We start from the raw sequence: 24402 nt of genomic DNA on the forward strand, positions 1-24402 counted from the left end.
ATTTTGGATTTGTCTTTGCTAATGCTTAATTTAAGATTTTTGTATCGTTTTTATGAAGATAATTTTGGATACATCTTTGCTAATGCTTAATTTAAGATTTTTGCATCATTTTTTATGAGTGATATTAATCTATAGTGTTTTCTCTGTTTTGTCTCTTCCTGATTTAAATAACAACAGCACATATTTCTACCATGAAAGAAGCCTGATAGAAAGCCTTCCCAAATTTCGAGAACAATTTAGGGATTAATTACTCTTTATATGTTTGATAGAACCACTTGAGGTGATAGAAAATGTATACACATACATACACGATAATCTGACAGCAGAAAGGGCGGTAATTCTGAGGAGGACCAGGAGAAGATTCTTGTAGGAGCTGGTATATGAGCTGAACCTTGAATTGAAGTTCAGGAGTCTATGAGGCAGAGGGAAAGAGGGAACAACTTAATTTGTTTGGTGTCTACTAGTTTTGTTCTGGGGTTTGGGGGGATGATTTCTTTCCATTACCCTAATTTGCTGTTGTTTTACTTTGGTATATATCTTGCTGTTTTGAAGTATTGAACGGGAGTTGCACTTTGGGAAGCTGGGAGTAGCGGGTGTGTAGTTAGAAAGAGCTGAGTTCAAATCCAGACACTTCCTAGCTGACCTCGGGCAAGTCACTTCATCTCTCTGTCGACTTGTTTACTCATCTATAAGTGATAATAATAACAGCTGTTGTGAGGATGATTTTCACTAATATTGGTAAACCACTTAGCACAATATCTCGGCTTGTTGTAGATGCTCTGTTCCCTCAGCCATGGCCGCTTACTTAGACCATCTTGCTGGACCCCTAGGCAGTTCTTCCAGATTAGCGTGGCTCTGAGGAATCTGCAGGGCACATCTTCCTTGGGATCCCTTCTTGGATGTACTCTGTGGCCCATCTTGGATGTACTTCCATGTGAATGGCCCTCCAACTCTCCAAGACTAGAAATTGCTGAAAGAGTTTCTCCACTGGGAAGAACTCCCAAGTCCAGTCCAAATAGGCTACTGAGTTGGAAGAAGAGCACAGAGGGTTCAGGGGTCTTTGCCATGACCTGACTCTGTGACTTTAAGCAGATCATTGTCTGGGTCTCTTGTTTTCCAAGATGGCCCAAAAGTTTCTTTCTGCCTAAACTCTTAAATTCTGTGTTTTGAGGTCTATTCCAGCCCTGACATTATGTGATTCCCTGTATGACTCACTGTCCTTTCAAGTTGTTTGTTCTTTTAATGAGGACAGATCTGCAGTAATATATCGATAGTCTCTCAGACAGTTGTCCTTGTGACTAAGAGCAAACATTAATAAGATGACTGGCTGGGGTCGGGATCCACCTGCCTAAACATGTGCCTAAGACCTGCAACGATGGGGCCACATAGGCATCAGATCTAGGTTTCAGTCTCTATTTACCTTATAGCACCACTATCAGAAACAGGAACAGGCCTTTTCTAGGTGCCTGCTTTGATTTTTAATACCAACATGATTTGAATATGGGAGCTAGCTTAAGGATTTTTAGGAGGAAATCTGATATGATGGAAGGAGTGTTGGATTTGAAGGCAGACGACAAGGGTTCAGATCCTAGCGCTACTATTTCTTGCCTAAGTGATCCTGGGCAAATCCCTTCCCCTTCCCAGGTTTCGGTTTCCCCTCTATGAAAGGGAATGGATCTGGGAGCCACTGGTAATTGGTTCTGTTTCCTATGCCTACAACCTTTGGTAGTTTTCATTTGCTATGATTCCTATCAAGAGAACTAGAAAATACTTTGGGTTCTAGGGTCAGAGCACTGGCACGGATTTTCAGCTTTGCCCTCTAGTCCTGCCCTAAGTAGCCGTGGACTAATGAGGCTCGGACTTGAATCCTGACTCTGTGATTTCTAGTTCTAATAAAATCATGGAGAAATCACTTCTTGTAGCTAATTCAGATCCACATTATAAAGAAATGCAACAGTCTTTGGACTATAAAGAAATTGTCAGAAAACCTTATGGAAATGCACCGTGGCGTGCTCTAGCCGGCTAGGTGGCGCTGCAGTGGATAGAGTGCTGGGCTTGGACTTGAGAAGATCTGAGTTCAAATGTGACCTCAGATACTTGTTACCTGTGTGACTCTGGACAAGTCATTTAACCGCTGTCTCAGTTTCCTCATCTGTAAAATGGGGATAATAATAGCACCTACCTCCCAGGGTTGTTATCAGTCTCAAAGGAGATAATATTAGGAAAGTATTTAACATAGTGCCTAGCACATAGTAGGTGCTGTGTAAATGGTGGCTGTTTTTATTACTTACTAGTTGTGTGACCCTGGGCACATTTAACCACTCTCTGCCTCAATTTCCTCATCTGTAAAATGGGGATAACAATAGTACCTACTTCCCAGGCTCAGATGAGATAATGTTTGGAAAGTACTTAGCACAGTGCCTGGCACATAGTAGATGCTATGTAAATGAGATCTGTGGACTGTTAAGCCAGCCACTGTTAGTTGTTAGCATTATTAATACATATTTCCAAGTCAAAAGATGTAGGTTTACAATAAAGAATAATTTGCCTGCAAAGTTCAGTATTATCCTACAGAGCAAGTGAACCTTCAATAGAATAGAAGACTTTCCAGTATTCCTGTTGAGGGAGTTAAGGAAGAAAGACGGAGGTCCCTGGTAGTAGATCGGTTCTGTTCTGAGGATTTGAAGAGGAGAAACAGAAGGGAGGGGAAAAAAAGGAAGAAGAGGAGAAACAAACATGGTGGAAGTGCTGAAGGGAATAGGTACCAGATGAGCCTCACTTTTAGCTTAAGCATATAAAAGAGAATTGAAGATACATACACTCTTAACACTGTACCGAGACTTCTGGGACAGTCTGTACATCAAATTCAACAGGGAAACAATTGGGGCTGGGATGGGAAGGCATACTTGAGAGGGAAGGTTATACCTGATCTTGAAAGGGATCATTAAAAAGAGAAAAGAATTCAATGGAGCCGGTATCCTACATGGCTTCTAGACAGTTGGGGAACGGCTAGACAACATGGCAAATGAGTGTCATGGGATATTATTGGACGGTTAGAGATAATGGAAAGAGAAGATTTCCGAGAATCCTGGGTAGCAGGAACCGATATAGAGTGAAGTGAGCAAAATTAAGGCAACAGAATATAGTAAAGAAGGACAACTTTGAAAATTATAATACCTGTGCTCAATGTGATGAGAAACCACGCCTCTCCCTCCTGAGAAAGAGGTGTTGGATGACTGTTGGTACAGAAGGGGGCAATTTGGGAGTTTGTTTGATTTGAATATGCTTATCTGTTAAAAAGCTTTATTTTGGTGGGGTTTTTTTGGTAGGGGTGAGAGTTTCTGGGTAACCGTTTTATTGATTATTGCTAGCGGATAAGAGGCAATTCTGGGTAACCGTTTTATTGATTATTGCTAGCGGATGAGAAAAGGGGCAATTCGGGGTAACCGTTTTATTGATTATTGCTAGCGGATGAGAAAAGGGCAATTCTGGGTAACCGTTTTATTGATTATTGCTAGCGGATAAGGAAAGGGGCATGCGGCACTCTCAAATGAATGCCAAAGGCCCCTGATGGAACCCACTTTTGCTTATTAGCCTTTGGAAGACTGAGTGTTGTGACTGGTTAACAGGTAATAAGATAATGAATATTATAATGAGAGGTGGGCCTATTCTACGGAGAGGCTGGGAGACTGACTTACTCCCAGAACACCCCCAGCCCTGGGCAGTCTAGATCAAAGCTTCTTAAACTGAATTATGACCCCATAGCTGAAGGTGGGGGTGGGTGGGAAAAATTTGGGAATGATAAAAGGCTTCTGAGTGCAGTAAGCAAATATTAATTGTAATGAATCGGAGGTGTTTCTGGCAGCGCTCAGCCATGTTACATCATGCAACTGCACTGCAGCCTTGGTTTGCAACACACAATGTGCATACTTTGCGGTGCACATGCACGGACAGTCAGAAACACTGTGGCTCCGATTGAGACGGGTTTCTATAAAAATTTCTCTGGCACAAGGGGTGGTGAGTAGAAAAAGATTAAGAAGCCCCGATCCAGAAAAAGGATTTACCCCCACCCAAGCCAACCTAAGTGGAACACAGTGGGCCGGAATTCACCTTGGATTAAATTCTTTGTAAGGTGTTCAATTTGGGTGGGATCTCCCATCTAGGACTAAATTTGGGCACTCTCTTCCATCAACAATTTCCTTCAGAGACTGAACGGCCTACAGGGTCCTGGTTTCTGAATGAGGAAATCAAAATGGCAAACCTTCATCTTAATTTAATAATTGAGTATTAACATAAGAGAGAAATAATCATCTCTCTCAAAAGGGATGGGGGCGGGGAGTGAGAGGTCAGGAATATTGTCCAAAAAAAGTCGCTCACATTTTTAACAAATGTACAGAAGTGACAGAAGTTCAGAAGGAAACCTAGACAAGCCAGATGATTTGGAAAGACATGTGCGTAATTTATCATCATTTAGTACGCCGCGGAGGCTTTTGATTTCATATGGAATCATGTTTTTGTGTCTATGGCAATGGCCTTTTTGGGCCAGAGGCTGCATCTGTGGGGGACCGCCACAAGCTGTGATTGGGTCAGAGTTCACTTACTGACTTTTGTCCTTTGCTTGAGAGCCTACATTTTCCAGGACTGTTCAATTCTGTCTTGTTCCTGTCCTTATCATGTGTGCAGATAGGTGGCGCTACAGCAAATAGTGTGTCAGGCCAGGAATGGGCACTTACTAGCTGTGTGAGCAAGAGAAAGGCATTTGACTCTGTTAGTTTTGTGATCTCTAAGATAGGCTGGAGAAGGAAATGGCAAACTCCTCTAGTATCTTTACTAAGAAAACCCCATGACTGAAATGACTCAATAACAACAACAAACTATCTTATCATGGGTTGCTAGTGACTCTGGGGATTTCACAGCTGTGTCCAAGGCTTCATGTGTCATCCCCATGGAGAAGCTGAACATCTCTTGTCCAAGGACCAGACTGGCCCAGTTCTGAGAGGCTTAGCACAAGATTGACCATGGAGTCATGGTTTGGGTGGCAATAAAACCACACCCAGCTGCTAGTGCCCCCCCTCCGCCCCAGTTAACTTATCTTGATTTGGTTTATATTTTGGTTCTAAGTGTATATTTGTAGGGTGACTTCCTTGGTGGAAAGAAAGTAAGCTCCTCAAGGCCACGGATTGTTTTGTGTCTTTGTAACTATCCCCAGTGTCCAGTAAGTGCCTGACATACAATAGAAGCTTAATAAATGCTTGTTGATCAATTGATTTGTGTAGCAGGGCCTAGTCCAGCCTTGCTATCGGGATATGATATCTTAGTTTTTGTTTGGAGTCAGGAGACCAGCATTTGGATCTTGGCCTTGGAATTGACTGGCTGTGTGGAAGGAAAAAGGGAAGGAAGGAAGGAAGGAAGGAAAGAAGGGAGGGAGGGAGAGAAAAAGGTTGGATAAAAGGAAAGAAGGGAAGAAAGGATTGATTAATTATCTATTATGGGCCCAACACTAAGCACTTTGTAAATTGTGTCATCTCATTTTATCTTCATATAATAACTTGGGAGGCAAGTGGTACTTTATGCCCATTTTAAAGTTGAGGAAACTGAGGTAGACAGAAGTGAAGTGGCTTGCCCAGGATCACATGACCATCAAATTTCTGATGCTGAATTTGAACTTGGGTCTTCCTGACTAGATCCAGTGCTCTCTCCACTGTACTACCAAACCCATTTCTCCTTCCTTAGCCTCATTTCCTTTGTGTGTGAGTTGGTAGTATCTAGTTCCCAGGTTGCACTTCCTTCCCAGTTAGCCCCCCCGCCACCCCCCCTCACACACACCACATCCTGAGTGAGAGGGGGCAGGGCATCCTCTAGAAATAGGAGCTTCTGTTATTTATCACTCAGTTGTTTTGGGATTCTCAGTGTCTTTGAATTACAATCTTTTAAATAAACCATCTTAAATTTGTTGAATTTTCCTACATTCTGTTGATGACCGTGGGAAAAAAATTAAAGCTTTAAATCCATCAAGTCCAAGTCCCCATTTTACAGAGAGGAGAACTAAGACCCCAGTTGAGGCAGTGAGTCCTCCTGGATCGTGTGCTCTGTGAGTGGCAGAACTGAGATTCAAATTCAGCTTTGGTGATTCTAAGTTCAGTGAAAAGCACATTATTCACTCTTTGAGCATGTGTGTATCTCAGGATAGTCCCCTCTCGGGAGAGACCATTGAATTTTGTTACTGGCATTGATTTGAGGGATTACAGCTACATCTTTCCAGAAGAACACCAAGGACAGTAACACTATCCATTGCCTACGGACCTGACAGTGATTTCCACTTTCCTATTTGTCCTCCTCCTCTTCTAGATGAAATCCTCAACGGCCCCCTTGCTGACAGCCCAGAAAGTCCCAAACCGCTGCCTCACCACAAGTTGCCTGTGCAGAGGAGTGGGGAAGCTGAGCCTGGGAGAAAATCCCCAATCAGGCCCAGTTCCGATGGCAGGTTGGAGCCGTGCCCGGAGGTGGACGTGGGCAAGCTGGTGTCCAGACTGCAAGATGGAGGACCCAAGCCCCCTACCAAAGTGGCCAATGGTCTCATGATGGGTCCTGGGCCGGCTAGGGCCCCCTCTCTTCATGTGAAAAGACCGGCTCCCAGGCCTCTGGCTCACAGCAAGGAGGGTGAGTATGTATTTTGGGATGAGAGTAAGGATAGGGGATATTCCATGACCCAGAATGGGGCAAACCACTGCCTTCCCTGTGCCTCATGAATGGGCCTCCGGGATTGCACCGAACTCTGTTAAATTTGAAGTTAACTGGACATGAAACTTGGGAGGAAATTGAGAAAGGTTGGCTCTGAAACCCTCTAACTTTCCAACTTAACCAAAAGAAGGGAAAAACTGAGCTGTGTTGAGCAGGACTTGGGGTTTCTGAGAACATTGTAAAATGAAAACGTTGCTGTCTCTATGAAAATGGGAGGTGGACTCCAACTTTTAGAGAGGTGTGTCAAAAGGGCCAATCCATGGCCCCTGCCAGCCCAGCTCGGGTACCCCTCATAGAAATGGTATCGGGTACCTTAAGAAATGGTATCTCTGCTCAAAGCCTGGGCAGCTAGGTGGCGCTGGACTTGGAGTCAGGGAGACTCGTCTTTCTGGGTTCAAATCTGGCCTCAGGTACTCAGTAGCTGTGTGACTCTGGGCAGGTCACTAAACTCTGCCTCAGTTTCCTCATCTGTAAAATGAACTGAAGGAGGAAATGGCAAACCACTCTAGTATCTTTGCATCCCAAATGGGGTCACAAAGAGTCAGACACGACCGAAGGGACTGAACGACAAAGCTTCACCTCTAGTGCCACTGTCTGGCCATTGAAGGCCCAGGGAAAGACATATGTCTGTCATCCAGTGACCAGTAGGTCATTAATAGGATGAGTTATTTTGGCCCCCAGGTCACTCATTTGACAATTGCCTAGGTGTACAAAGGAAGCCCACACCATGGAAACCATAGCCCTTTGAAAATATCGGAGTGTATATCTAGACGCAGGAATATGTACTTTGCCCCTGGTCTCAACAAACTGCACAGGCCTTGCTGACCGGATTCTGTGCAACTGCATCCTTCTCTCCTGCTAAGATGGGAAGGACTAAGCATCTCCCCAAGACTATTGCATGGCAGCCTTTCTGAGACACCGCTGGGGAGCGCTTACGGACCTCTGTTTCTACTCTGAAATAGAGAGTGGGTTTTGCCCAGAGCAAGGCCCTAGGACCAATTTGATACTGATGGAGTCTAGTTTCCCCCAGTGACTTTGTCCATCCTCTTGATGGCCTCGTTGCCAGGCTCAGGTGTGCTGGGTTCTTCATTGCTTTTCTTCCACTGCCTCAGACGGCTGTGGGTGCTGCCACACAAACTGTGAAAGGAGGAGAGAAGTGGATAGTGGCGCCACGCCATCCCCACTCTCCACCCCACCCCCAAGGCCTAGTCTCAGCCAGACAGACTCAAGAGTTTCACATCAGCACAGGTTGGTTCTGCCATTAGTAAGAGGCCTAAAATTACCACATGTTTGACAATAGTCAAGGCTCTTCAGGCTCCATCAGTGGCGAGGGAAGAGTAGAGTGGAAGAAAGAACTAAGTGATAATTTTGCCACACTCAGGAAAAGCTCAGTCTTGATGCCTTCAGCCCATCTCCACATGGCTGCAGCTCTGGGGGGGGGGGGGTCGGATGAAAGGGCCTCCTCAACATTTGGGAGGGGTTCCCATGAAGAAGCTGCCATCTCGTAACTTTGAGGCCAGTGAGACCAGGCAGTCATCTAAATGGCTTGGCCAGGAACGAGGTGGGGATCCCCTCACCTGGCCCACTTCTCCCTTCCTTCCTTCTCTTGTTTTAAAGGTCCCTGTCCTTTCCCACCAGCGTGATTTGGAGGGGATTTGGGAGATGGTATTCAGTCATCCTAATATTTAGTGCCGGAGGGAACCTTAGACATCTCATTTGTCTGACCTGGAAATTGAGGCCCACAGAGAAGAAATGACTTTTGCAAGGTCATGCAGCTAGAAAGGAGGAAACCTAGTTTCACACAGGTTGTCTAACACCAAGTCCACTGCTCTCCTGCTTTCTACCAAAAAGCCTCCAGAATCTGATTCCTTCCTCTAAAATTCTGGTATCTGAGAGTCACGCCTTTAATCCCCCCGGCTTCCAGTCCGGGTTTCTAACCTCGGCTCATTTTCCTTGCCAGATTTATACATGCCTTTTTCAGGATGCCAGGGTCGTAGGTTTTTGAGCTGGGGGGGGCTTCAAAAGCCATCTAGTGTAACCCCCTCATTTATAGAGGAAGAAACTGAGATAGAGGGAGGAGAAGGGACTTTCCTAAGATGACACAATAGGATCAGAGAACTAGAGCTAAAAGAAGCCATTGAGTCTACTCCCCTATTTTATAGAGGGGGAAGCTGAGATCTAAAGAAATGTCATCAGTGATGTGCCATTGCCTCTCCACTGGCCTAGAAGCAAGAGACCTGGGTTCTAGTTCAGGTTCTGCTCCTTATGTGCCTTAGGGTAAGCCCCTCTCTTTTGTGACCTCAGTTTTCCATCTGTAGGATGGGGTTGTGGGACGAGGTGGCTTCTAAGGCCCAAGCAGGCCTCCAGTGGAAGGGCCTCCATCAGCTCATCTATAGAAGAATGACCCTCCACATGGCTGGTAACACACTCTGTGTGGATACCAGGACGATCTATCTGTTATCTGTCCCTCTCGCTACACTCACTGCCAGCCCACTTCCCTCTCTTCCACTGCGCATATAATCCGATTCTCGTCACTATACCTGTGTGACAGACTCCTTTCGTTCACTTGCACAAGAGGATCTGGCATAAAACGAAGTGTCAGAACTTTTCTTCCTCTGGACACACAGGGGGAGGAGGAGCCGGTATGGGGGAGACTTAGCGGAGAAGGCAGGATCTGGGCACGGTCAGAAAGATGGGCAGGATATGATAATAAGCCTCTCGCACCAATCATTTTTCTTTTCTTCCAAGGACTTGGTTTCAGTGGAGAGGTGAAAACCTCTTTTTGGGAATGTCTGTACCAGGGGTTTCCAGGCCACACAATTTCTCTATTCTTGCAGAAGATTCTCACCCTTCCCTTCCAAGCCTTCCCCAGCATCTCATTAGCCCTCCACTACTCTAGTTTCTGACCTAGCTTTTGGCAGGATTCAGTTTTGCGTTTGAGTTCTACTGCTTCCTAGCTGTTTGACTTTGGGCAAGTCACTAAACTCTGCCTCAGTTTCCTGCTCTGTAAAATGGGGGTATTAGACTAGATTTGCTATCTACTACCCTGTAAAGATTTCTATGAATCCGATTCTATTCTCAGGTTCTGTGAACACAGCGTCGGGCCAGTGGTCTCATTCTTTTCTCTTACCCCTGGATGCTAGCCTCCTCCCGCCCAAAGTTCCCTTGTTCTCCCCTCGGTTCTTGAAATAACAGCGTGATAGTGGGATGAGGAACAAGGCCCAGAAGAGTTGAGTAACTTAGCCAAATCACATAACTAATCAGAGGTGCAGTGGGACTAGGAGCCCAAGGCTTTTTCTGATTGTGATGCTTCCTTCCCCATTCATTACCTCTCCTGAGACAAGGTTCTTCACTCTCTTAGCTCCTACCAGTTTTCGAGAACTTTCCCCTGACAATGGAGCCCCCGCCCCCGTTTCGTGAGACCACGCCTTCAGACCTACGGTCTTAGCAATTAATGGTCCCCGTGCAGCGATTCAGTGGTCTGCTCTGAGAAAGCACGAGAACCAGCCGCCAAGGAGTGGACATGAGGAAATGCGGCTAATGTACAGTCAGGACAGGCCATTATTCAAAGAGCTCATCTTCTCCTGAACACTTGGAGTTTAGCCACATTAGTTGCCCAGGTGGAGGGAGCTCAGAGCTGCCTCACTGAGTTAGCCAGGCCATCAGCCTTTTCCCTGGTCTTCCCAGTAGGCCTTTGGGCTGCTGCCCTGCTCTCTGCCCTCCTTCCCTCTCTGCCCAAACCGGGAGGGCCATTAAACCAGTGAGACTCTTGGACTCCCTCCACCCCACTAAGGAAGCAGAAAGTACCAAACCGAGGGGCTCTCAAAGAGCGTGGCTCCCAGCAACCTCTAGGAGCCCTGGCAGGGCCTCATGCCTACCTTTCTCTCTGTTCACATGTACCGGATGGCTGCTTTCCTGCCTTTGGAGCCTCCACAGGGCACCGTCTGTCCCAAGTCCCTGGCTTATGAGTTTCACACACATCCCTCGGTGTCCAAGTGACTAATGAGAGATGCTGAGACGCTGGGGCTGAGGAGGCCAGAGAGCCCCGTGACACTAAGTCACCACCGCTTAGACTACATCACTTCCCTGCTTGACAAATTTAGTAGCTTGGGGGCCCGTTGCCTCTGTGACAAAACATAGAGTGCTCTGTTTGGCATTTAAAGTCCTCCCCAGCCTGCCAGCAGTGACATGTCACTGGAGGTGGATTGTTAAGGCTGGTCTGAGGGGGAGGGGCCAGAGTGGGACAAGAATGACATCCTAAGTATTGAACAGTGTGAGCACATGCCCAGGGGTGGGAAAGGAGGCCAGGGGCTAAGGGAAGGGCAAATAGTCTTGTTCACCTGGAGCATAGAATTCCTCCCTCTCCTTCCCTCCTTCCTTCCCTCCTTCCTTCCCTCCTTCCCTCCCTCCTTCGCCCCTCCTTCCCTCCCTCCTTCCCCCTCCTCCCTCCCTCCCCTCCCTCCTTCCCTCCCTCCTTCCTCCCTCCTTCCCTCCTCCCTCCCTCCTTCCCTCCCTCCTTCCCTCCCTCCTTCCTCCCTCCTTCCCTCCTCCTTCCTCCCTCCTTCCCTCCCTTTCCTCCTCCTTCCCTCCTCCTCCCTCTCCTCCTCCCTCCTCCTTCTCCCTCTTCCCTCCTCCTCCTCCCTCTTCCCTCCTCCTCCTTCCCTCCCTCCTCCTCCCTCCTCCTCCTTCCCTCCTCCCTCCTTCTCCCTCCTCCTTCCTCCTTCCCTCCTTCCCTCCTTCCCTCCTTCCTCCTTCCCTTCCCTCCTTCCCTCCTTTCCTCCTTCCCTCCTTCCTCCTTCCTCCTTCCTCCCTCCCTTCCTCCTTCCTCCTTCCTCCTTCCCTCCTTTCCTCCTTCCTCCTTCCTCCTTCCTCCTTCCCTCCCTCACCACCAAGGTGCCATTAAGATAGACTGGGTGTTCCCTCAGTTAAAGAAGTCAGAACGTTGTAAATCATGCCTCAAGAATGAGTTCTGGTAAAAATGACTTAGAGATCATTGAATCCAGCACTTCCATTTCTCAGAGGGAAAAACAGGCCCAGAGACGAAAAGCCCATCATCACCCAGCCAAGTAAAAGAATTGGAAGTGAAACCCAAGCCCTTGGACTATACACTCACTGTTCTTACTTCAGTAAGAGAATAGAGAAATTAAACTGGATTCTCAGCAAACCCTAGAATAGGTTATGAAAGAGATTATTTATTTACTTTCTTCCCATCCTCCTTCTCTCCCTTCCTCCCCTTCCTTCTCTCCCTTCCTCCCCTTCCTTCTCTCCCTTCCTCCCCTCCCTTCCTCCCCTTCCTTCTCTCCCTTCCTCCCCTTCCTTCTCTCCCTTCCTCCCTTTTCTTCCTCTCTTCATTTTCTTTCCTTCCTCCTCTTTTCCCCTCTCTTCCTCCCCCTTCTTTCCCTTGCTCTTTTTTCCCCTTCTTCTGAGCTTCTACAGCAACCCACTAAGGACATGAAGCAGATGTAGTTTGCCTCACTGTAGTAAAATATTTGGCCGAGTCTTTCTTGTGAACAAACTGAGAAGAGAGCAGGATGATGGTTGCTGTGGGCTAGATTTGGAATTAGTTGAAATCTCAGACTTCTTATTGGCTCAGTGTCAAGAGGAAAGGAGGTTTCTGGGACCAGTCCTGGGCCCGATGCTACATAATCTTTTTCTCAATGTCTTGACTAACGAAAAAGATAGCTGCTCCTCCAGCTTGTAGATTACATTATGTGATAGGGTCAAGATCAAAAACCATCTATCTTGGGGCAGCTAGATGGTGCTGCAGTGGACAGTCACTAGGACCTGGGTTCAAATCCAGCCTCAGACACTTAACCCTTCCTAGCTGTGTGACCCCGAGCAAGTCTCTTAACCCCAATTGCCTCCAAAAAAAGGAAATTACATTAAATTTAAGAATCTTTGCATAAGCAAAACCAATGCAACAATATATATATATATATATATATATATATATATATATATATCTTCAGTTCTGGCTTCAACTTGGTAGAAAGGGGATGAGAGTGGAGGCAAGATGGCTCTGGAGATAGTGTCAATATCTGAGGCGAAAGTGAGAATGGAGGGGAGCAGATGTAAGAGATGTTACAAAGAATGGGGGTAGGGATAGGGGAGCCTGTGCCAGCAGCGAGCTCCATTTATTTTAACCAACCGTCGTCAGCAGCAATCTTGCCGCCTCTGAACCCCTGATAATTTGTGTTTCCCGATGTCCAGGTGACTACGACAGCTTCAATAAAGCGCGCTCCCCGGGAGACAAACCGGCAATAACTCGGCCTCCAGTGCGTCCTCCGGATCCTCCGTGCCGGGCTGTTGTGCCCCAGAAGCCAGATCCCAAGCCAGAGCCTGTGGGCGGAGGAGCCCAGGAAACCATGGCTTCCGTGTATGTAGCCAAAGTACTCTTTTTGCTGAATCCCCTGGGAAAGCAAAGGCAGTGGTACGTCTGTGATAGGCTGGGCAAAACTCCTGACTGAGGTTCATCCCCCAGGCCCTGCTCTGCCAGGGCCTCTGGGGTGGGGGAAGGGAGCAGGCCCGTCTTTCTCGGTCGCTCCTCACCCCCTTTTGGGAAGATGAGGTTAGCCAGCTGGTTTCATGCTCTCTTGATTCTGAAATGTTTTGATTCTTGTTATTATTACCACTGGATTTTCAAGTAATTTAATTCCACCAAATGGAATAAAATTCTCCAGAGAGACTCTTGGTGGAGGACCAGAAGTGGAGCCTGGCAGGCCTTCCAGAGCCAGACCAGGAGCCAAGGAGTCAGAGCGGCAGTTGTCGGGAGAGGACCGAGGCCTAGCAACAGCTCTTCCTGAGCTCCCCGGCCTGGCCTGGGCTGCCGCAGCTGCCGACCCTGCCTTTCCAGCCGGAACCAGGGCCGTTCACGGGACAGTTCCTTCCTCTCTCCCAACCCATTGTTTGGAGGGTCCGTGAAATGGAAGAAGGAAGAAACCCCTCTTCCCTCTGACTAATTAGTGAAATGTTTTTACAAGATGACAAAGGATTCACGTTGGCACCAAAATCAAAGATTCTTTCCATATTTTCCTCCAATAAAAGCTTAAATATAGTCAGCAGTGATTACACAGACTCTCCAAGCAAATAACGGCTGGGGAGGGCGGGGCCCAAAGAGTTGTCCAGTTCTAGAATTCCCCAGCTGTCCCGTGTCCGACAGCAGCCAATCGCTGGGGTTCTTTAAAGACTGAGGATTTTCCCAAGAGTCCTGGCAGGGTTTTATCAAAAAAAAAAAAAAAAATGGAGCCACTCCTCCCTTGGTCCATCAGCTGTCCAGCTCAAGGATGCTTAAGCACCTACTATCTGTGAGAGCTCTGGGCCAAGGGCTCACTAACCATTGGTTGAGGCAAGGGCCCGGACCCAGTAGGGTGAAGTGGGACATAGCCCGGATTTAAAGCCAGAGGACTTTGCCTAGCTGTACTTTCTGACTCTATAAAATGGAGGATAGGATACATGGCCTCTTCTCGTGGTCCTATCTAGTAAAGTGGCTGATGGGAAGCGAGGGGGCTGGTCCTGCCGAGCTGAACCAGTTTTGGAGTAGATGGAAGTGCTTAATAAATGTTTGTTATTGGCTGACTGGGGGCCCCTCCCTAAAAGGCCGGGCTTGGTCCACAGGAACTTGGGGCCAACTGATCAGTTGTGGACATGATGGCATTTGAGAAATGGAAACTAGCAACTTGACAGGTCTTGATCTGCTTCCCTCTGCAGGGTGGCTTGCCGGACCCGATTCTTTGAAACGGCTTCTCGGAAGACAGGAAGGTAAGAGACTTCCCTTGGCAAGACTTTTTCCTTCCTGCCTGTGCTCCACTAGTAATGAGGCTTCATGGAGAAGGCACCACATTTGGAGTCTGGAAGACCTGTTTCAAATGCTGGCTGTGTGACTTTAGACAAGTCACTTCCCCTCCCTGCGCCTCAGGTTTCCCCTCTGTGAAATGAAGGGGTCGGACTTGATGGCCTCTGAGGTCCCTTTCAGCTCCAGAGTTAGGATCTTGTATGTGACCCTGGGTGAGTCACATCTGCCCGGATCTCGGTTTCCTCATCTGGCAAATAAAGAGATTGGATGTGGTGGCCCGTGAGGGACCTTCCCACTTCAGTATTTATTGACTCCCAGAGGTACCTTCCAGAGAGCCCTGCAGGGGTGAGAAAGCTCTCTGCCGACTCCCCACAAGACATGGCCTTCAGCTCTTCCATCTACTCTCCTGGCCGTCCTTGAGGAGTTGTGGACTAGCCATGGGAGAACTCCTCCCATGTCTCTCCACCCTGTCTCCTAGGGTGTGAAGCCTTGGAGGCTGATCGACTTTCTGCCAGCCTGTCCGAGAATGGATGTGGGCGGAAAAGTCTAGCGCCGTCCTTGGTGCAAAGGACTCATTGGAGGGCCGGAGCCGGCCTGTAATCGATCCCCTGGTGGCTCTCTTTTGGGGTTCAGTCTTGGCTGCCCTGACCTCCCCAGGCTGGGCAGGCTTTTCCAGGTCAGTCCCCAGACTTCTCCCAAGAAGAGGAGGGCAGGCAACGTTAGCTACTTCCTCCGACACGAGGGAGGAGCCAGCATCCCTCACCTGAGGCTTACCCCTTCCATCCACTAGGCCTTTGCTTGTTTCTATCCTAACAGACTCTCACAGGCCTTGGGTCGGGCTGTGGTCTCTCCCTAAAGGCTTCGCTGACATCCGAATCCAAGAGATCTCAGAAGACCCCTCCCCCAACTTAGAACCGAACTGCCATCCCCTCCCCAAGTCTCTCCCCCAATGGCCACCTTTCCACAACATCCCCTATCCCCGACCTTCTAATTTTCACTTCTATCAGGAAATGATTGCACCTCAGGTCTCCGAGACTGTTCTCTTTGGGCTGCTTCCTGTTAGGTCCCAACCCAACTCCTCAAGGTCACTTAAAGTAACTGAATCCCACTGTCCCGATGTCCCTTTGCATATTCCTCAGTATGACTCTGGAGGATGAGAAGAATTCGGAGGCATCTTCTATTTCAAGATCAAAGTCTTGCTCACCTTTCCCAGACAGCTTTCCTAAGCCGGGGCCCCAGCCAGCAGGCCTGGATGAAAATCCCTGAGGAGGAATTGTTCTCCCCCTTCTCCCGGGGCCGGAGAGCAGCCTCAACAGACCCTCCCTTCTCCTCCCTTCCCATACCCACTGCAGACCATCTGGTATCTTACTCACTGACATTTTGCTTCTCCTTTCCACACAGTCCCTCATCTCAACAAGGAAGACTCGCTGGGGATGAGAGTTGAGGCCCAAGGTAAGTGCAAGGTCCACATCTCTGGCTCGGGTTGGTCTTACTAGCTCAGTCGCGTGGGCCATCATCCACAATGGGTCCAAAGGAAGAAGCACCCCGAGTCCTCTCCTCTCGCAATTGGTCTTGGATCTGGGAAATCTTTTCCTGATCTTCTTTTTTTCCGGGATTGGTACTTGAGGGATCTGTGTGACTATCAAGGCCTCCAAGCAGAGGCCAAATAACCACTTGCAGGGTATGTCGTAGTAACATTCCTTTCACGGAAGTCTGGATTGGACTCAGTGGCCCCAGAAGGCCTTTCTAACTCCTAAATTCCATGATTCGGTGACTCACTGACACTCAGCCAGACGGGATTCTGTGGCTGACCATGGCTCTTGTTGGCCACCCGGAAGGCTGATCCTCCTCGATCGCTTTCCGAACCGGCCAGTGTCAGCCTGACCTTGATGTCTTGTTAGTTTGGCAAGGATCACTGGGGCTTGGGATCACTTGCCCCATAGTAGTCTTGCTGGGTTTCGAGTGGGAGATACTTGAGGACTGCATGGTCATGGATTTTGAGGTGGGGAGGGATCTTAGTACTCAGTGGAAGATACCTGCAAATTAGGGTCAGAGATTTGCTCCAAACACCCCGTAGCAATGAGTTGGAAGTGCCGGTCCTAGCCCGGGAACTGATAGGAGGAGTTTACTCTCAGAGTGATGGCGCACCCTGAATTCTCTCTTGGGCATCAGTAGTCACAGACTACACTTCGTCCGGGAGTGTTCACCTCCATTCCTCTGAAATTATCTTTAAGTGATCCCACTTGGGTGTCTCTGCCTTTCTCCCGAAGAGCCCCCTTGACATTTCTTTTCGATATGTGCAGAGCGCCGTGTGACAGGGAAACAGGTGTCCTTGGACTAGGAATCCTGTCTATGTGACTGTTGAATTGGTCATGTGATCTCAGACAAGTCTCTTCCCCTTCCTGGAATTCAGTTTCTTCCTCTGTAAAGTGAGAGGGTTGAATTAGCTGCTCTCTGAGGACCCTTCCAGCCGTTAGGATGTGATATTGACTTGAGTCTCCTCCCTGGACCTGTAAAATGACGGGGTCAGACTGGAGTTGGTCTTTACATATCTATACTTTTATTCAGCATAACATGGGAAAGATCCAGAGATTTAAAATGGTTTCTTCAAGAGTTCAAAGTTCACAGATAGAGACCATCGCAGGGTAGCTGGGACAAATGAGCCAAGCCTGAAGGGTTCTACACCTGGAATCTGATGTTTTGTTCTCTCCAAGGGGGTGATCATGACTTGGTGCGAGTGATGACTTTTTAGGCTGGAGGACGTTGGCGGAGGCTAGCTCGTCACTCAAAGGGCTCGGCGTGTGCCTAAGTGCCACCAACACATGTGCTGATCACGGCTTCTCTCTCTTTCTTCCAGTTTTTAGGAATCCTGGCCGGTCCCAGATGACTCCATGCTTCTGAAAGGGCCTCCTCTAAACTCTTTTGTGTGCTCAGGACTCCTGGGCTGAAAGGCAGCTCCCTGCTGGAACCTGGCTCGGGAGAGTCCAGGAAACTGTAGAATTAGTGGGACTCTGGACATGTTTTATTTTCCTTTTGCATCTTTTCCTTCCGGTCTCAGAAAAGCTATCTTGAGGCCGGTGGAAAGAGAGCCTGTTGACTTCCCGTACAGGCTGTGGACATTCGGGCTTGTATTCCCTGGGGTAAAGAAGAGAGCCCCCTCCTTCCGGTCAGACTCCGAGCCATCCGAGGCAAAGTCAGGGTGCCTGGGACTGGCTTGTGGCTAGCCCCCAAGCCCCTCGGTATCCTGCCTCTGAGGGCTGCCGAGTTCTGATGGCATTGGAACCGACACCCCAACTCTTGGGCCTCTGTCACCCCAATCCATTCCTTTGCCCAGACAATGCTCGCGGAGAACCCTGGCTTGACCAGGGCAGTTGCATGCGTCTGGCTGTTTGCCATGCAGAGGAAACCCTCCATTGGGTGGTTTCCCTATTTTCCAGCTGGCAGCTGTGGGTCACCCAGAGCATGGTTGGTGTTAAGAGCACTCCCTCAGCTCCGTCTCCTCTCTGTTTCTCTTCCTCCCTTTATCCCCTTTCTCTCTGTCTCTCTCTCCTTCTGGGTTTTCTGCCAGCTCTCTTGCATGAGTATTTTGGAAACAATCGCAAACAAAAACAAGACAAAACGCGCCAAGCAAACATTCTGCTTTTGAAGTTTAGCCTTCTTTGAGTAACTTTCATTCTGTTTTCCTCTCGCCGGCTTCTTCCCAGAACAAATGAGAGAAACAGAATCAGGAAGCATTCCAAAAAGAATCCCTTCTGCCTGGCCCTCTTGTGGAGGGGCTGGGCTTTTGAGATGGCTGGGAGGCTAAGGGAGCGCCGGGGTAGAGAACACAATCACAGCGTCCCATTTCCAACATCCGGTCCGGGCTGCTGCCTCGGGCTCCCCGCTTCCATCCCCGGCAATTGCTCCGTGTAACCTGCTCCCCTTGGGCAGCGTGGTGAAGCCTAAGGACCTCTCTGTAGAGTCACGAATTTCCACGCAGAGGCTGACAAAGGAAACTGGTCCTTTTGAATTTGGTTAGCAACATTTCGCGCCCCCCCCCCCCCACAGGCCCGTAAGTTTCACCACTTCCAGGTTAAGAGGCCAAACCCTCCATAAACATCTCCCAGAGACAAAAGAAACCCTCCTGCAGTGGGAAGAAGCTTTCCTCTCATCTAGCAGGGGCCGTAGTCTACAGGCCTTAGTCAGGCCTTAAACCGTAGCTAGGTTTCAAACTTCAAACACTAGCTTTGCCCTGAGCCCAGGGGTCCCATAGATTGGCTACCCCATGAAACCCTTCCCACTGAACACCTAATTCCGATTTGGTAGCCTTCTTACTAACCCTTAACCTGTTCCCCGGCCTAACCTTGTTCACACCTAGCTTAGAATGTTCCTATGTGACTCACCCCCCCCCCTTTTTTTTTTTTTTTAACTCCAGCATATCCTGCCCTGTGTGTGCATGGCTTCTGGGCATTTTAGCTGTTTGTGAAATCCCTCCTCAGAGGACCTTTCCTAGGTGATCTGCAAGTGAAAGGCAAATGAACACAGTGAGTTCTGGGGAGTAAACATCTCCATGTCCTGCCTTCCCCTCCTCCCCATCACCTCCTCAGCCCCAAGCTAGGAGAAAATGTCCCGTACTTCGGCCGACTTTGTTAGGGTTTCCAGCGTGACATCATCAAGGTCGGGACTGACCTTTTTGCCTTTTATCTAGCCAGCAGAGAAGGGTAATCGTGCTTAGGAGGAAGAGGGGAGGGTAGCATACTGCAGGTGGGTGCCTCGGTGCCACAGGGCTGCTAACCCAGTGCTATTGGGGCCTTTGTTGTCAGAACCAAGAAAACCTTCTCACCTTGGGTTACTGGGGAGTTCAACGTGGACGTAGTCCAAACGTTCAAGGGCTTGGGAGGGTGGGTAGGTGCTGAGTGAATAGAGTCAGGAAGATCTGAATTTAGGCTCTGCCTCAGATACTTAGTAGCTGGATGACCTTAAACAAGTTGCTCCATCTCTGCTTTGGAAGCCTCAGTTTCCTCAGCTGTAAAATGAGAGCTTTGGGCCACACCCAAATTGATTGAGCCACTCCATTATACATTAGGCAATAGCCTAGTTGAAGCTGCTGAGAAATCCCTCAAATGAGATCCAGTTAAAAGATTAGAGTCTAGCCTCGGGGAGGTGAGTTGGAGGGAAGTGTGGGGGCCAACTGGTCTAGTCCAAGTGTGACTGGGATTCCTCAGACGGAGAACAGAGAATTTGCCTGTCAGTTCTCTCTCTGCTACTACCCGTGTCACTTCAGATGAGTCACTTCTCTCTCTGGGCTTCGGTTTGTTCCTCTATAAAATGGGTAGGACTAGGTGCCTCAGGGAGCCCTGCCAGCTCTAGTTCTGGGATCCCATGATCCTTTGATTCTCCAGCTTCCCTTGAACCTTTCTCCTGAGGGATTTACTAAACCCATGGCCAGCCTGTTCCACTTTTGGACAGCTCTCAGAGGAGAAGCCGCAAGACATGATGGCTAAGGAGTTGGTCTTAGGGTCTGAATGACTTGGATTCAGATTCCACCCTAGCTGGATGACCCTGGCTAGATCATTTCATTTCTTGTTGCCGCAGGCAATGTCACTCTTTAAGACTCCATTGCAGAGTAAGTGCTACATGCATTGGTAAAAAGGATTAACTCTTATAGGAATTCTCTGTGCATCCAAATAGAGGTCCCCTCCCAACCCCCAGTGCTCATTGGGCGGAAGTTTTTCCAAGGCATTGAGTTACAATCTGCCACCTCTGCTCCTAGTTCTTCTGTTTGGGACTGTCCTTCAGGTACTTGGAAGACACACAGATGGTCCAGCTCAGTCTTCTCTTCTCTAGATTGAACAGTCCCTGTTCCTTCACTAACCTCCCAATAGAACCATTTCGAGTATCCCCATCACGGGGTCTGTGCCTATGGAGGATGGGGGGCAATCCATGAAGTCTGATAGCCACCCACTGAGACTCCTTAGAGTGAATGTGGTGCAGTACAGGACTAGCAGGCCTTGAAGTCCTTTGGGCAAGTCATTTCCCCTGTTTCCAATTCAGTTTTCACCATGATAAAGTGAGGCATTGGACTGGATAGCCTCTAAGGGGCCTTCCAGTTCCGGTCCGTTCTTGATGCTGGAATAACAATGACCTCCCAATCACTGTAGCATCTGCAGGATTCCCACTGAGGAATGGCCTTTATCTACTAGTAAGGCATTAAGCCAGACCTCCTCTCACCCAGAGGACTTCAGAGAAGGAGCAAGGTGAAGTTCTAAGGAAAAGGAAGGGGGACACAAGGGCCCAGGCAAAGAGGTCAAACAGAAGAGGAGGCCGTGGGGGTCTTTGGGGATCTTACACACAATCAACAGGGGTCTTAGGTCAGCCAACCTGAGGCTAAAACTGACAATTATCCAACCAAATCAGCATCTCGCCGCGGCAGGCCACAGCCCAAAGGCCAACCTCTTTGTGACGGCCACAACTCCCTCTCGCTCCACCATCCCCGCTCCTGCCCCAACATGGTGACAAAGGGCCAAGGGTGCAGACTTTTCCCTGCCCAGTCACCCGATGTGGGGCTATAGACTCTTCCGAAACTGGATTCCTCATCCCCCCACCCCATCCCCTGTTGCCTTCACTTCAACCAGATAGAACTCTTGCTTAAAGACTGTCCTCGCTCTTTTGGAAATGAAGCATTGACTTTTTGACAAGCAGGTAGAATGTAAGCTCCCCGAGGGCAGGAGATCGTCTCATGTTTGTCTTTTTGTGTCCATAGCGCCTAGCACTGTGGCTGTCACATAGTAGGTGCTTAATAAATGTTTGTTGAATAGAACAAAAGAAAACCGTGTATCTTCTCCTCAGTATCTCCCCCTTCACATAAAGAAAGAGGTTTGGGGCTCTTGATGCTTAACACAGGGTAAAAGCTTGAGATATTCACGTAGGTCAAGGGTCGTGGAATAGCTCCCCTCCAAACAACTTCCACTCCAAACCTGCTTTGGATGCTTCCCACTTGTGTGATCTAGTATATGTCACATAGCCTGCTTGGTTTTCAGTTTTCTCATCTGTAGAAAGAAGTGGTTGGACTGGATGGCCAAGAAATCCCTTTAGAGTCTGTATCTATTCTATATATGGTCATATATAGACCCTCTACAGGTTGTGTCTCTTCCTTGGACCTCAGTTTCTTCCTTTGTAAAAATAAAGGGATTGGACTCACTGGCCTCTGAGGGCCCTTCCAGGTACCATGATTCCTTAACCATGATGCCAAATCTGCACATATATAAAGATGGTACTATTGGCTACCAAAGTATCAAGCTAATGGAATATCAGGAAGAACGCTGGTAGAACAGAGTTCAAATCCCAGCTTTGCCATTTTCTACTTAATCGACCTCGGTCAAGTCCCTTCTTCCTGAGCCTCACTTTCCCCCTCTAGAAAATCTGAGAGTTGGTCTAGATAACTTCAGGGATCCATTAAAACCTCATAAACATCAGCCAATGAAAATTCTGAAGGGAAATGAGTGTGGGTATAAAAAAGGAGGAGAAAAAGCAACAACTTCAAATCCATGATTTCATTAAACTTATGGATAAGGGTCAAAAGTCTCGCTGTGTTTCCGTAATCAAGCTGGGCCCCACAGGGTGTTTTGAACTTCCCATTTCTTGTAGGAAAGCCTCCTCCTTCCAGGAGTGTAGATGGTTAACAACAAAGCTTTTGGGGGAAACAAATGGGAGGGAAACTTTTCGGTTTCATTTGCATCATTAACATTTTCTCACCCACTTTCTTAAGTCTAAACAATCAACAGGACAATAAATTATGTCCTAACTTGTAGCATTTGCTTCAAATATAAGTTTCAAAGTATAAATGCTCGCAATGGAAATATTACAGTCGGTTCTCAGGCGCTGGTTTGAGCTGACCCCAGCACAAGCCAGCTTGCTTCTTTTCAAAACATCTCAATTTTGGTCATTTTGAAAGCAAAATGTAACATGGCAAGCAGAGATAGGAGAGAGTGTTAGGAGGAATCAGAAAAAAAAAATGCTCCTGAAAAAACGAATGAGATCACCTCCATGTCTCTGAAATTATCTGCAGACAAATGGCCTTGACATATTAGAAACCCCCACAATGACTTCAGAAATGATAAAAATATAGACAGAAATAAGAAACTTAAATGTTCTTTGTGGATTAAAGCCTTTTTCCCATGAAAAAAGTAAATCACTCAACACCGAGAATGTTAATATAATGCTAAAGCTCCTTGTCTGAAGTATATGTATATGACAGAGCAAGATGAAAATGGCAGGGTCCGGCCCTGTGGCTGCAAGTAATTTATGCTGACTATATAGTGTGACCCAGCTCAGCTGCCTTGACATGCGGCCAGCTGTTTGGTATCACAGCCTTTGATTAAAAATACATCCTGGTCTCTTCCTCCATCGATGATCTAATGAAATCAGAGAGAAGCTAGTCTCAGAGGCCCTAGGAAGTCTGATAGAGCCTTCAGGACCTGGGAACCAAACTCCATGTGGTGGGGACCAGCTGAATAGACTAAATGGCAAAAACAGATAGAAAATTTGCTCAGAAATCCATTCATTCATTGGGAGCACATGTACAGAGGAGGGTGACCTTGGAGAAAAGAGATTACTTTTGCTGACAGATCACAAAATCTGACACTTTGGAGGTACATGGCTACCCACATCCTAGCTCATGACCCCATGTGGCAAGGCTGGGAAACCTTTTTTTTTTTTTTTTTGGCCAAGGGCCATTTGGCCATTTATGACCTCATTCACTGGCCATACAAAATCATTAATTTATAGAACTCAAGTAGTGGGGGGTTATGGGACCTAGCTTTCAGGTTGTCAACACCTGCATCTGCCTTAGTAAATGATTTCACTGGCCTTATCCAGCCCACCTCTGCATGTGGGGTTGTAACTGAATGTGGGGATTTCCAAATTCTGATTTATTATCAGTAAATGTGTGATTTGTATATCTACTTTATATACCTACATACTCAGGGCTTGTGATTTCTCCAATAAAGGGGTCATGAGTGGCAAAAGTTTGAGAAGCCCATTCCTCTGAAATTATCTGCAGACGTGTGGCCTTGACATATTAGAAACCCCCAGGATGATTTCAGAAACGATAAAAATACAGACAAATAAGAGACAATGTTCTATATGGATCAAAGCCTTTATTTCATGAAAAAAGAATCGATATTCAAAAAAAAGTCATAAAGAACATAAATATAATGCTATAAAGTTCCATGTCTGAAGTACGTGTATATGACAGAACAAGATGGAAATAGCAGAATCCAGCCCTGGGACTGCAAAAAAAGTATGCTAGCTATATAGTGTGACCTACCTCCACTGCTTTGACTAGAGGAAAACCCACTATAAATGGATGTCAGTTTGGGCTTGGTCTCTTTTTGGAGACCTCCAAGACAAGGAAGGGTCTGTTTCACTCTTGAAAAACCACTGGCTAGGTTGTCCTGCATTGAATCCAAACTGATCTCTCAGGCGCTCTGGGGTCAAACAGAACAAGAATAAGTCTTGACAGCTCTTCACGGAATTGACTAATCTTCTCTGGGTTATATACCAAGACCCCTTTGGCTTCAGTTTTTTTAAACTATTGGGTTAGCTTTCCTTCTTAACCATCTGCCAATCTGATGAGCCCACTCTCTGTATTTTTAACCACGTTATCAGTAAAACTGTAAAATGGTACTGGACCAAGCGCAGAGCTTCAAGGCACTTCACTGATGACCTGCCACATCGAATGATCATCTTACGGAGCTGCACAGTTGGGGTGAGACCCTAATGAGAGGCCAAATGGAGAATCACGGTGCAGTACTCAGACTAAAAACTAAGCAGGAATCCCTCTGTAGTAGTGAGCAGAGAACCAGAGTTCTTCTGTTGGAGCCTGGTTG

General features: G+C 47.7%; 1 protein-coding gene across 2 annotated transcripts in view; it reads left to right on the forward strand.

Moving 5' to 3' along the window:
• The window catches only part of OPHN1 (oligophrenin 1), a 275094-nt gene extending 252950 nt beyond the window's left edge, over window positions 1–22144 (forward strand). For both annotated transcript variants that reach the window (XM_031944591.1, XM_031944590.1), the window contains exons 21-25: window positions 6349–6660; window positions 12952–13117; window positions 14449–14499; window positions 15935–15985; window positions 17391–22144. In XM_031944591.1, the coding sequence (XP_031800451.1) occupies window positions 6349–6660; window positions 12952–13117; window positions 14449–14499; window positions 15935–15977 (572 nt within the window). In that variant the 3' untranslated portion in view covers window positions 15978–15985; window positions 17391–22144. The remainder of the gene's footprint in view (window positions 1–6348; window positions 6661–12951; window positions 13118–14448; window positions 14500–15934; window positions 15986–17390) is intronic.
• The last annotated feature ends 2258 nt before the right edge of the window (window positions 22145–24402 follow it).

Source organism: Sarcophilus harrisii, chromosome X, assembly GCF_902635505.1.
Source record: "Sarcophilus harrisii chromosome X, mSarHar1.11, whole genome shotgun sequence".
Lineage (NCBI taxonomy): Eukaryota > Metazoa > Chordata > Mammalia > Dasyuromorphia > Dasyuridae > Sarcophilus > Sarcophilus harrisii.